This window comes from Amblyomma americanum, chromosome 6 (genome assembly GCF_052857255.1).
Source record: "Amblyomma americanum isolate KBUSLIRL-KWMA chromosome 6, ASM5285725v1, whole genome shotgun sequence".
In the NCBI taxonomy this organism is placed as follows: domain Eukaryota; kingdom Metazoa; phylum Arthropoda; class Arachnida; order Ixodida; family Ixodidae; genus Amblyomma; species Amblyomma americanum.
In genome coordinates, this window is record NC_135502.1 from 30,700,269 (window position 1) to 30,714,866 (window position 14,598).

Below are 14,598 nucleotides of genomic sequence, written 5' to 3' on the forward strand. Positions count from 1 at the left end.
CTTCTTGATTCCAGCTAGTTTATCATTTAGTTCCGTATGTTTTCTAACACACTGTGCTTCCTTTGTGTCCCTTAACTATGGCCTATTATTTCCTCTGCGTTCCTCGCTGTATCGTCCACCATTTATTTTCAAACCGTTTCGTTAGCCTCCAAGTTATGTCTCATAGGTGAATAGTGGCTATTTTGCTACAGTAACGGGTCAGCTAAGCAACGTAACTGAGGATACCCATTTTACCCATTTTTCCCATCTTCGCTCATGTACACAGTGTACCCATTTTTTTAACATCTTATCGCGCCGAAATATTTAAACAGGGATTTACACATCGAGTTGCACTGAACATGTCAAACCCCTGCAGAGGTTTAATAGTTGAGATGACTCAGTCAGGTAAGCCTTTTCGAACTAGTAAACAACTGTAATTTAACGGATAGCCAATTTGAACGATAGGTTGGAGCTGACGTCATGCTGCGAGAGTCAAAAATATTCTTAATGCGAATATTTTAAAGGGTGATTTCGGAAACGAAGGGTCCCTAATATGCAGGTCACTGCTGTCAACTTCAGGTCAATAGTCTTTAGAGGTCAAGAGTTTAAAGAGAAGGCTTACAGTTATCTAAAACGTTCCTGCAGCAACAGACCATGGCATGGCAATAAAAGAGAGACCTGCTGGTTATACGGTAATGTGACAACTTACAGTGAAAGCTGCATAAAAAATTACTAGAAGTGAATGTTGCCATCAGATTTTAATGTAAGCCGCAGCAAGCTCTGACCTTGCTCTTGCTCCTCTTCCTAAACAAAAAAAAAATATTGTGCTGAAGGGAACAGAGGGGAGAAACTCTCAGTCCTGCTGAGTAAGCAGAACCGCGGAACTTTCCCACGGGCCCGTGTGTGTAACGAATCAATTGCTAGCCATCGCTTTCTATCAGCGTTATACTGACAGAACGAAGCGTAAGCGTTTAGGCAAGTCGGTGAGACATTCCTTCTTATGACTGACGCCGCAGGAAATGGCATGTACATGAATAAAGTCGAAAGCTGGCACATGTGTTTGTCATATTCATGTACGTGTCCTTTTCCGCTGCGCCAGTCGTCGCAAAGCATGCACTGAGACGTCTGCCAGTAAAGATATCATACCAACTAGCCGTCAGTAATAATTCCTAAGCAGTTACGTGAGCCATTTCGTTCATTTTAATTGTATATTCTGCTTAGAGCTAAGGCCTCGTGTTAACAATGACCAGTCGCTACTTTATATTTCTACTTACAGCTCATTCAGATATGTCGAACACGTATCCTTCAAGGCTACGCTTGCCTTGCAATTGTAGAGCCTTTATTTTTTTTTCTGACAGTGCCATTAGCTGAAACACCATAAAAATTAGCGCCATTTCTGGCACTAACTTCTCTCCTACGTGCCTATTATCGTCAGTGTTATTTTTATTGCTTCTGAACACAAAAATTAACGAATTAAAAATGCTGTTGCCAAGAAAACTATTCATCATCTATTTCGCCAGGGCTAGACATGGTTGCAATGCTTCTAACTCTGGGCTCATAATAAACAGCCATCAAGCAGTCGTGTCACTTTCAACACCAGAATACTGATTTAACGTGCCCCTATTTTTTTGCGACTTTGAGATAGTTTAAAGTTAAAGAGCGTATACTAAGCTTTTTTGCCAAGGGGGACGCGGCCCCGGCGCCTGCAAACTTAAAATAAAAGCTCTATTACGTGGTTTGGACGCGCCCCGGAGCGATGGAGCCTAGGTCCGAGACCATCCTAGGGTGGCTGCATTTCACCCGCTATCGTCAGCCGCATCAAATACAACTTGCAGCATTGTCTCGGACCCAGTGGAAAACGCTCCACCCTTACAACTTTTTAGACAGTCTATAGACTGTCCATAGACTTCTGTTGGGAAGTCTATAGACTCAGAATCCTTTAGATAGTCTATAGACAATCTATAGATTTATGGCCATAAACTTTTAGTAGACACTTGTCTATAGACAGTCTATAGATAGTATATAGACTATAAATAGACAGAAAGAAATGTCCCGCGCTCGAGCAATCATGTAACGTTTGCAAGTGGTTGTACATCATATACGCCGTTGCTTGCATCTGCATTAATTGGGTCGGTTTGCATTGCATCAAATTTATATGGTTGCACATGCATGTCAAGCCGCATAAATCTGTCCGGTGACAAAGCTTGGCGATGCATGGTAACAGCCCCACTTCAAGACAGAAAAACTTCGGGTAAAGAGTAAACAAGCTTGATTGTGACAATACGAAAAAAGAACAGTATTCTGATGCAGTCCTCCCCACCTCGCCCTTCTTTTTTTCCTAGGTAACATGCGGTGAAGGTCTCTTACAGTCACAGGAAAGTACCCAGACCTTGATAGGGTTCTCTGAACTAGTCATGTTCAGGCTCTTGCTGACACACGTAGCAATTCAGATAGCTAGAAAAGTTCTCTCGCGTCCATTGTGAAAACAGCAGCGTCTGTGACGCACACAGTTTCATCATCCTTTGTACAGGCGCCGATACCGAGTCCACTCATACATCAAAAAGTGGCTGGCAAGCTGACGACGGCAGCAATAACTGCAGCTCACCGAAAACTTAGTGCATCGAGAACGAATCTCGAGGAAACTAGTAGATCAAAGTCGAATGCTGCGTTAAAGGGACACTGAAGGAAAATTGAATTTGGCATTTATCGATAGTTTACCGAGTTCTGATTACAAACACACTGCTTTAACTGAAAAACGGGTTTTTGTAACCAAGAAAAGGTTGAAAAAAAAATTAAATACAGGTATCGCCACCCCTGACCGTTTCCGCAAGAAAACTGCAGTGCGTCAATAGGCATGTTGACGCGGATCCCTGAGGATAACCACAATCGTCATTCACTTCCAAACGGTGATCACGGAGTCCTTTTAGCTATGAACGTCAGTCATTTGAATTTCTTGGCGGAAAAATTTTTAACGGAATTTATCAGCAATAAACTCTTCTTTTGATGCAGGATAAAGATCAACATATCTGCAAAAAGGCACAGAACCGATTTTTAGTTAGAGCAAAAGCGGGATGATGTTGTCTTTAGTGCCGCCTTAAGTCCTTCAGCGTTTCGGATAAGGTTTTGGTCTCCAGAATAGTAAGTAGAGCGCACATGTCCAACATTCTAAGACAAAAGTTTTTAAAATTGCAAAATTGTAAGACACTGCTATGAAAATATTGAAGGTAATGGTCCATTCTTCTGATTTGTAGCAAAACCTTTCTTTTAAATTTTGTTTTTCTATAGCTTGCATCGAGCCGTTAACACTGCCATAGAAAACCAATGAGGAATGCTTTTGACGATAGCAAAAACGTTAATAGAAAAAGAATACAAGACTTCCGTCGGGTGATCTGCGGATATATTCATTGTTATAGTGAGATCATACATTATATTTAAAAAATTGCGTTCATAAACGGTTTCCCGCTCAAAAAAATCTTTTTTTCCGGAATGGTTTGGTAAGTTCCCTTGTCCCCAATGCGTTGATTACCGCACCAGCAGGTAGGGCACTCTGCGCAGGAAGCTTATCTTCGCACATTCCCCCCCCCCCCCCCCCCCACCCCTCACCCCACCCCACCAACAGAAAAAACGTTACTACCCAAACCAGGCCGAGCATACCGTGCGGGACAAAACGGCTGCTTAAAACTTTAACCTCGCAATGCCCTCGGCTAGCCCCGCGCAGCCCCGTGGAAAGGCCAGCAATATCTCGGCTATCGCGTCCGCGACCAGCGCATCTCCACGTGCTCTCGCATATCGGAGGGCGCCCCACGATCCCGTCGACCGGCCGCGACCGATCCGGTGGAAGCGGGGCGAGGTCCTGTACACGGATCAGAGTTACGCTTTCTCAGGGAGCTGACGGCCACCGTTCGGAACAGCAAGGCGTGCACTGTGTGAAGACGCGGTATGCTCACTGCATCCGCCAGATTTGTGCCGACTAACGCTACGAGGGCGACAATTAAGAACGAACTGTATCGTATTCGCAGCTATGAAATGACGTACATGGTAGCTTAGTGAAAGGAGAAGGCAGGTTGCAATCTGTCATCGTTTCATGCGCAAGTAGAATTAAAAACTGGCATGAAAACACCATCACCTCCTTCTCTCCGCCTAAACCCAACACCCCACTGCGCAGATATTCTTAATCATTATGTATAGACATTACTATATAGTCTCTTTAAGCAGCTTCTTGAACAATAATTCAATTTTCTCTCTTTCTTCTCATTACTTCATTTAACAGTACAGTGCACACTAAATCTTAACTGTAGAGTCATTTCATTGGAGGTCCCCGCTCATTGTGGGAAGGCTTCCTTGTCCATTTTTTCGCTCATTCTTGATAGCAGCCCAAGTTATAGAGCATTTCAGTTGCGAAATGAGCTGTATAACGCAGCCTAAGCGCTGGTCCAGTAAACGCGTCGCACCCACACTTCCCAACCACTTTTTGTGTACAAGAGCACATGCTGCTCTCAGCTGCCACTGGAATAGCTTAGCCATTCATTGGTGTCAAGGCTTCGTCGCACAATGTTCCGGCCACTAGAAAGAGCGCGTGGCAGATCTTCACTGCTGCACGCATCTAATCACGCAGCGCTACGTCTTTGTCAAATTTGGCACGGCGTGTGGGGTTCAATGTTCCGAGGCCGCACGAGGCTATGAGAGACGCCGGAGTGCAAGGCTCCGGATCAACTTAGACCCCCTGGACCTGGGGTTTTTAAAGTGCACCTGCAGCACCAAAGTACACTCACGTTTTTGGATTTCGTCTCTATTTAAATTCGGCAGCCGCGAACTGGATTCGATCTCGCAACCTTGGAATCACGTCGAGCACCATAGCCTCTGGGCCCATGCGGCGTCTGGCTAAGAGGGACTCTACAAGGGTGAGTATGGTATCCTATCCATCCAAGGAATTTGGAGCTGCAGGAGCGTCGAAAAACGACGAACCCTGTGCGCCGGACACTAAGTAGTTACATGGGTTGAAGTTGAAGTTGAAAGTTTATTAATGCATTAAAAAAAAGGGGTTACAAACGTATACAGCGAGAGGTCCCATGGTACAAGACCGCGGGCGTGACCTCCCATGACAATAAATTTCAATAAGCAACAAGATAAGAAATACACCACACATTAATTAGCAACGCAGAGAATGAATACATAGTGAAATATGAGTTATTGAAATATTTAAATATAAACAATATAATGCAGGAGAATGTACAATAAAACACTCACAGATGTCGCGATACATAGGATCAATTGTGCCTGAAAAGAAGGACGCAAACAGAACACGCAAAGGAAAAAAAAAAGCCCAAGTTCCGAACGTGTCAGAGCACCGCCACGAGTCAGCTACGCTGCCATGATCACCCACAACTGATAAGCAACAGCACCCACTGAAGCCTATCGCCGATTTGGTCTCTATGCTTCGCATGCTTCCCGCGGCACGGTCTGTTCCGGCTCCCAACCGCCTCGCAGTCAGCCTGAATGTGGGCCACTGGGCCAGAGCAGCCTGCCATGCCACGACCGCGAAGCGTGTGCCAGACAATGGTCGTTGCATCATCGACGCGTCTGTGGGTCAACATTGCCGCAAGGTAACCTGAGCAGCTTAGAGAGTGGGAAGACAAGGCCACAACTCATGACCATCGGGACAGTGGATCTGCGCACTGTATATCCAAAGATTTTTAACCACCACGTAACGTTTCTTTTTTGAGAATTTATAAATGTCGCGAAACTGCAGGTAATGCCAAGAAATGTGCAGCCTATCTTGTGTCGCGCAATTTTACGTGATTTGACACCGCAAGTTGGAGTAACGTCTGTTTGTTTCTTTAAACTTTCATTTTAAAAAAAATTGAGCGTGCCGTCTTTTAAAACGGTGACTAAAAAATTAATGGAAACAAAAAAACTGCGTTACACTGATAGATTTTCCTCCAGAAACGATGCCCCCGATTCTTCTGGGCGAAGAAACGGCTGTGTTGTCGCTAGAACAAAAAGAATGGGGTAGAGCACATTTGGCAGGTATTCTGTGATCGTGAATGGCGGTTTACCAATACCACTGAAACGAAACGTAGATGTATCTTACCGGTACTGACCTATCGAGTAGAAACGTGGAGGCTGACGAAAAGGGTTCAACTTAAATTGATGACGTCTCGGCGAGCTTGGTAAAGAAAGATGGCAGGTGTAACGTTAAGGGACTGTACGAGGTTAGAGTGGGTCAGGGTACAAACGCGGGTTCATGACATCCTGGCTGAGATCAAAAAGAAGAAATGTGCTTGGGCAGGGTATGTAATGCGAACGCAAGATAACTGATGGTTTTTAATGGTAGCGAAGCGGATTCCAAGAGCAGGCAAGAGTAGCAGGAGGCGGCAGAAATTTAGGTGGGCCGTGGGCGGGTGAGATTAAGAAGTCTGCGCGAATAAGATCGCCGCGACTGGCACAGCACAGGGTTGATTGGAGAGATATAAGAGAGGCCTTTGTCCAGCAGTAGGCGTACCCAGGCTTAATATGATGACGGTGATTGTGTTGTTAAAAAAGTGCCAATAAGAGTCCGTAAATATTCCTCCATTTACAACCCTAACGAAACACGAGCGGTGTTACGTCATATTTTATGAGATGCAACCCTCCTAGCACTCGGCAAGTTAGAAACAACGAACGAATACTAAACCGCCCGGCCCGTCGGTCATACGGTCCTCTGTAGCAAATTTATCAGCAGATGTCGCCACCATACTTGTTTGACATTTTATACGTTCTTAATACATCAACTAGCCCAACAACAGCGAGCTTAGGCAGCTGTTTACCGAGTTTACGTTTCATGCAATGAAGTCGTCTTCTCATGACATGGCGCGGCCACCGGTTCGAAAGAGACCGGACAGTTAGAGCGTGTGGCTGGCTAATAATAATAATTGGTTTTTTGGGGGAAAGGAAATGGCGCAGTATCTGTCTCATATATCGTTGGACACCTGAACCGCGCCGTAAGGGAAGGGATAAAGGAGGGAGTGAAAGAAGAAAGGAAGAAAGGGGTGCCGTAGTGGAGGGCTCCGGAATAATTTCGACCACCTGGGGATCGTTAACGTGCACTGACATCGCACAGCACACGGGCGCCTTAGCGTTTTTCCTCCATAAAAACGCAGCCGCCGCGGTCGGGTTCGACCCCGGGAACTCCGGATCAGTAGTCGAGCGCCCTAACCACTGAGCCACCGCGGCGGGGTGTGTGGCTGGCTAGCGCTTTTTATTTTGCTGTGCGCGACGGCTTCACTCAGGCCGAGTGTGCGGAAAGCAAATAGAGCGAAGCTTTGCGGTTCTCGACTTCAGCACTTGTCGCGCTGGTTTCCTAATTCGACGGCACTACCTGTACCCTTTGAAATAGTGTTGGGTGCGAAAGGCCACTGTCTTGTCCTGATGCAATATTCCGGAGACGAGGCCTAGTCAGGCGTGCACTAAACGCCTTTTGCCTCATCGACCTTGGCAGTGCTTTATACCCACCTGTGATATTCGCTCCGATACTGTACACCCAGTTCTGTCAAAATAAAATGAACAAACAAACAAACAAAGCGACGAGCTAATCGTGGCCAGCGACGAACGCACGCGACCAAGCATGATGACCAAACTTCCCAAGAGGTGTAGCTGCATTTTTTTCTCACGCTTTTTAGGTAAGCTTATGCTTATCCAGGCTTGGTTATGGGTAAAAAATTATAGTTTTCCGACATCAGGAACTTATCTCGCGATGCAGCTGACGTTGTCCTTTAGTACCCGATCAAGCTGTAAAGCAGATGCCATTACATTTCCTCTCGTGACTCATCCTAGACGCTGCTGATTCACGGAATGAATGCGGCGGAGAACAATCAAAGCGTTCGTTTTAACCGCACGTGTACGCCCGCTCCTATAGACAATAGAGCGGCGGTTCGAATCTTGTCTTGCTTTCGCAGACGCGTGTCTCGAGTACAGGTATGATCCATTGGCATGCAGTTTTACTCACGATATTGTTTGGGTACGTAATGATTTTGTCGTCGTGCACAGTTGTCTGCAGGGCCGTACACTATATGGCTATGCATAGGTTACACATAAGCCTATCAATTGCCATGTTTTTATCTATCGAATCACTGATATATCGAAATATCTCGCGATCCTCTTCGAGTTCGATCTATCTGGATTCAACTGTAGTATCATACGTAGGAGTAAGTGTCTAAATTCTATGGTGCGCTAAAATAAAATTATTTCTTGTTTCGATTTGTGCTGAGTTATTCGCGTATCTGAGGAGACGCTATGCGGAGCGCTCGTCCCTTTTTAAAAGGTCTCACTGTTCCTTAGTTTTCTGCTCGGTTTTGCAGGGGTGCTATAGTACCATTCTTGGCACTCCTAAGCACTGAAAGGGTTAAGGACGATAGTTAAACTCGCCTTCGATGTTTAAGCGGTGGAAGGTAAAAAAAGATCACACCACATCGTCCTAGATTAACTTCGATATATGGAAACATACGTAAAAGATTATACACTAATGAAAAGTGAGAACAGCAGGATGTACCTTACAAAAATTTCATTGACAGCATACAGACTCTCCCTAGACTTCTGTCTTTAAAATCTATTGACTCTATATAGACAAACCTTAGAGAACAGTCTATAGGCAATACAAATCCTATAGACAGTCTATAGACAATCTATAGCTTTACGGCCATACACTTTCAGTAAACTTTTGTCTATCGACAGTCTAGAGACTATGAATAGACAAAAAGAAATATCTACAAGAAGGCAACAGAGTCTATAAGGAGTCTATAGACCCTCTATAGACCATTTCGTAAGAGAGGTTTGCCCGACAGCTAAAGAAGCATTTATCTCCAAGAAAATTGCATTTCATTTTCTTCCCGCCAGTCGATTCCAAGTCGTGACGTCCTCACGAAAAATGACAGGTTGCCACCGTTTGGAAGTGAATGGCGGTGTAGTGTAGCTTCTGAGATCCCCGTCCGGAAATCAGAATTGACGCACGCATTTTGTTTGCGAAATCGGCCGGTGATGGCGACACCTTTATTTCGGTTTTGGGCTTTTCTAGCTTATAAAAGATACGTTTTCGGGTAGAGTGGCTCTTTTTAATTAGAATGCGGTGCCCTATCGTAACAAGCCAACATCAGTTTGTCAGCAGTGTTCCTTTAAAGAGTACTGGCTTCAACATCAGACTATAAACTCTCTGTGTCAATCATGTGTTCTCACTGAACAATGGTTCCCACGGGCACACTGCCTACTGTGGTCTGATGTTCAATTCTTCTGAGCTCTTTCTTTCACTCCGTTCAGGCCCCTCCCCACGTGTATGATAGAAAACTGGGCATTTCCTAGTTAACTTTCCTGCCTTTCCATTAATCTGTCTCTCTATCTTTTCATCTACGAGCAGCTGTCACATTATCGGTTAAAGGTATGTTTTTTTTTTCTTATCCTCCATGCGGCTATAAAAATAGCACTCGATCATCCTTGGCCTTAGTAACGCTGGTATAAAGAAGGCATTGAGTGTTTTGCTCTTGGTGGCAGCATGACACCGTACACTTAGTCACGGTGGTGTAACTCATCCTTAGCGGTCAGTTCGAAGAGGCTCTTCCGCTTTATATTCAGCTGATGGTCCTTTTGTGCAACGTACACTTTCCAGCAGGTGCCGCGTATTTGAACAGGCCCTGCTACCGAAACTGACTGTAGAATCTCCACCCATGCGCAAAGCAACAATGTTAATTACACAATAATTTTCGCTCCAAGCATACCGACACCGCTGGTTATCAGATTTAATCGGGGTATTCAGTTTAGTGTCTTTCCTTTCTGAAGACATTCGGAGATACTTTTTTTCTTGAAAGCGATGCCGGCTAGAAAACGTAGTTAGAGGTATTCACTTTTCCAGATGTTTCGCTATAGCGGACCTCGTTAAACGCGGGCTTCGTTTGTTTTGTTTTTTTTTTACATTGTACTTCGTTATGAAATTTTTTATCGCGAGGTTTTTCTTTTTCCTTAGTCTTTTTTTTTTTTGGTCATTTTTTCCTAGCTCCGTCTGTCGCAAGAGACCAGCCGTGGAGTTATTTTTCTTGCTGCCTGCTCTAATTCTCCTTGCGTTCGCGTGAACGAGTCGATGTGTGAAATGCATTCACAAGTCCCTTTATATATCCATTCAGTAGCGTGGGCGTATGGGCTGGCGTAGCAATCGTGGAAATGGTATAGCGTAAACATGAAAACTGCTGTCGCGACGCTACCTGGTGTAATTCCATTTTCTTCGCTATCATCGCGGGCACGTGCACGGCCTACAATTGGAAATTATCTCGAGAAATGTGGACATTTTTATCTCTCTCTCTCCTCGTTGTGTCCGGCTACATGTAGAAAAAAAATAAGGTCTTTCACCTACCTGTCTTGCTCCCCGTAGTTTTATTATCCGGGCCTTCAGCGGCAGCTCCAGTGTACGTCACCGCTGAGGTCAATGTCGAGTGGCACTGTTTTCGTGCGGCCAACGGTGTCTTATCTACCACCGAACACCTGTGAACCAGCGGCCAAGCGAAGACACATCTTAATAGCCCATGTTAACTCGCTCTCAAATAGTAAGCGTACTCTTGCGGTGTCTGTCTAAGTAACATACCAGAGTAGTAGTACAACGATAGAGTTTGAATCCCGTTAGATTTAAGGCTATGTACAAGCCTTATCTTTACAACAGACATTTTAAGGTTAGTTTTCAGCTTATTTTGTGAAATTCTATTTTTCAGCTTGCCTATATTGGCACTGCACGAAAAACACGCTACAGTATTCTTCCTTCTGAAATGCTCTGCGTGGAGTTACTGTATTGACAACTGGTATTAAACCTGTTATTCGTTTGCCCTCCTCGTAGTAATGTCACGTGAGGGACCCTTTAGGGCTAAGAAATGATAACGATGATGGCGATAATTGCCGGCCGCGGTGGTTGAGTACTTCTGACTACATAACCTGACTCACACACACTATACCACTGAATTTTTATTATGCGCTTGTCCTGGTCACTTTATTTTTATCTTTACTCTGCCACTCACTCTTATAAATATGCACATTGACTTTCTACTTACCGCTTACTGAATCCTTGCGAAGTCTAAAGTTCAGTAAAAACTCGAATTTTATTGACCTAGTTTGTTAAAACCTCAAATACACCGATACGACTCAATGGGAAGCCAGTTGCCTCTACGTCAATTGAATTTCATTTGAATCAGATCAACAGAAGCCATATGCCCACAACTCATTGAATCTTAACCAGCTGCGTATGAAACAATTTTCCTGCAGCCTAATTATCATGAAACGCTCAATAAAAAGCTGACCATTAGTGTTGAAAGTAGAATGTATAAGTAATATTTATGGAACATTAATTCGCTTCTAGCCTTAAAACATTGCGCCGACGCGAAGAAAACGTTAAAGACATGCAAAAAGCCTACTTCAAGCCTCGACTTCACGGATTGCATTATACATTTTTTTTTTTTGGCTGTCCGAGAAATAAGGGTGCACATTAACTAACAGAACTTTGCAGTCAAATCACTTGGTTTGTGCCAACCACATGCTACATAAATGGCGCTAAAATCATTTTAGAAATCGGTGCTTATTGTGTAACTCAGCGCTAAGAGTAGTTGGTACGCATATTATTGCCCGTATATAAGCTTGAGCAAGGAGTTTGAGGCTTGTGAACGTTTGAATAAATAAAGAAAAAAAGAAAAGCAGCATGTTTGCGACATGTTGTAATACCGTCTTCATGACCTCGTTGTTACTACAAGGAGGCCCTCTAGCCAATGTTCTCGACCGAATGTCGTGACGCCGCAATCAATCCCATTTCACGTAGGCACCTGCCATCCAACTGTGATTTCACGCTAGAGGATTAACCGCGACGTCATGAAAATCGGTCGCAGCCATTGGCTGAAAGGCCTCCTTTGAGGAGCATTCGCCGCTGGGCGCGACGTTTCAGAAAGGTTATAAAAACACGCAGGGCCTATATTTATATTTAACGAGCGGAAATAGTTTTATAACGTTCTGGTATTAGTAACGTTTTAATAGCATGATGAATTGAGTTCTGGTCAGTGTTACGCTTCGGGTGAAAGGCGGTTTCCAATTTGTTATGTAAACTCAATAGGAATAGTCATTAACGTATTAATTTGAATGCGTTAGGATTAGAAGGGTCTCTGCAGGCTGAAATGACGACCGCAGTTCCTTGACTTGAAGACGACTTGATTTTTAATAATCTTGCAGTTTAGCTGTTCAAAAAACGCGAAGCGCGGGTGTTTTATGGCACCCAAGAGTTCAGCGCGATTTCTAGTCTAATCTAGAAATTCTAGAAATCTAGAAATCGTGGCAATGTTCTTTAATATATTAAAGCAGCGTGCGTGGCGCGGTAAAACCGTCCTTCATGCACCACGAGCTATACTTAAATTTGCCCAGGGTCAAGGTACCCGGGAGCTTCTCCTTCGCGTCGCCACTAAACTTAAAGCTCAGCGGCTGCAGGAATCCAACTCACGACCATGCCCTATTTGGCCTATACGCTATGTATTTTCTTCTAATTAACATGGGCGACCAGGTACTACAGACACTCGACCGCATTTACAATACACTGAACAACCACGGTTTTGTTCCCAGTTCCGTTGTTTGGAAGACAAACGACTTTAGAGCGCAGCGGCGGAAAAGGGGGGGGGGGGGGCAGTCAAGTTTACGCCTCTGAAGCATGACGCACGTGCAAAATGCGGCTGCAGTTCATCTACCTTGATCTTCGACAGAAAGCGATACCTACAAACCTGCGAACAATGACCAGTACACCCTACAGCCATCCTGACAGAATGTGCCGCGGCTCGCGAGTCCCTTGATAAGTCATTGCCTCCGCACGTTTTTGCTTTCATGTCTCCCCGCAAAAATCCCGCTTAACGCGGTGGTATTGATATTGACCCCGTTGTTTTTCCTGTCTTTCTTGTCACTCTTCCACGCAATTCGCAGCGTTCTCAGAGCTCTTCTCGTCAAGATAAGACCGAAGGGTTTTTGGTTGTTTCGTTTTCTGAGCACTGATTTCCCAGGAAAGTCCTTTTCTCCATCGGTTATCGACATTCCCTGTCTGTCGTTGGGGTGCAGTTCTCTAGTGTTTACTGTTCTGTAGACATCAGCGTATTTGCTTTGCGGCCATCCACTTGAAACTTACAAGGACACGTGCACTGTGTAAGAAAGGTAAACGGCGGTGTAGTAGGTCGTCTTATAATCTTGTCGCCAATTAAAACGTTAACCAGGTTACCTCATAGTGAGGGCTTTGACATACGCGTCAGCAGAAATTTTAATGTGAAGGGACGGGTAGCAGCTGACACTTGGTTCGACGAGCAGAGTTCGTCTCAACAATTCGGCTACTCATCCGAACTCAGAAGAATTCCTTTGATTTTTTTTTCTGGGCTGGGCGACTACCCTCGGCTTCTCTCTTCAGTGCATTGGTACATGTACTTGCATCGAGACGAAAACTAGTTTCTGCCTGATGTTAAAATGCAGCCACAAAAAAAAAGAAACTATATGGGAGTAAAAATAGAGTAAGCTGTCCTCTAGAGCACTGCGCTAGAGGATAGCTTACTTCATTTTTAGTCATTTCTGTTTAGAGTGTACTGTCAGCAACACATCAAACGCGAACAAGATAACTGAATCACGGACAGGAAAATAAGAAGATCTTAGCCTGGAAAACCTCATTACTCATCACTACTGTTGTGTTTCTTCCCTCCCCTCTTTCTAGGTGTTGTTCGGAGGAAAGAATGCTGATGATTGTAATAAGATGTGGAACGTCTTCCAGGTTCGGACTTGCTTAATCACATTACTCGAAGACAACTTCGTGAGAGGTTAACTGTTTATTTAGACTTTAAAAAAATGAAACAGGTCGGAAGAACAACAAGACAACTGTTTCAATGAGAAGGGAGGGGGAGGACTGTACAAAACACAAACAAATGAAACGCGTACAATCAGGGGCACCTGACGACCTTCCACGCCCCTTCTTAGATCGTTGCAACCACATCACTGGTTGTTGCGCACGATAAGTAATTAATTAAACGCCGTCGTTGACAGTACTTCAAGAATGCAACTGTTACGAGAAGCAATTAAATGACCAGCTACATGCTACAAAAAGGTAGTTGCCACATGCGAGGAGTATAACATGGCACAATGCAGGTGCATCTCAGGATAGGTAGAGTTTCGTCTAAAACTCTACCTGTCCTCCTCTCTATCTGCACGCCGGTGGTGGTGCGATAACATCAGTCACAGGCCCGGGCACTTTCCTTTCCTCTTCCCCTTTCATCCACTTACTACTACTACATCTGTGACACGAAAAAAACGCCTGCAGTGTTCCCTATGCCTGCCCTTGGAACCACAGGTGGCGACGGCGATTCTGGTCTTTGATTCCCGCCAAAAAATCTGCTGGGCTCGGGTCCAATCGCTGCGCCTCGCGTAATGCCCGATTTTCTTGCGGTCTCTTCTCTTCGGTGAGCATCTCGTTTGCGGCCACAAGTAACTCGTCCATTCTCAGATATGTCTTGGTGTTTGCAGATGACTGAGGCTCTTCCACCTCCAAGCTACCTGCATCCAAGGCGTCGACCACCTCCCTTCTAGTGTCGAGCACATTGCAAGCGCTGCTGCGTG

General features: G+C 44.8%; 1 protein-coding gene across 2 annotated transcripts in view; it reads left to right on the top strand.

Moving 5' to 3' along the window:
- Positions 1 to 14,598, top strand: part of LOC144136552 (uncharacterized) — a 73,514-nt gene that overhangs the window by 11,785 nt on the left and 47,131 nt on the right. Inside the window, exon 1 of one of the 2 annotated variants that reach the window (XM_077668948.1) lies at positions 5,397 to 5,582. The exons of the other annotated variant lie outside the window; for it this stretch is intronic. Within the exon in view, the coding sequence (XP_077525074.1) occupies positions 5,412 to 5,582 (171 nt within the window). The 5' untranslated portion in view covers positions 5,397 to 5,411. Of the gene's footprint in view, positions 1 to 5,396; positions 5,583 to 14,598 lie in introns of those variants that run through there. 2 annotated transcript variants of the gene reach the window in all.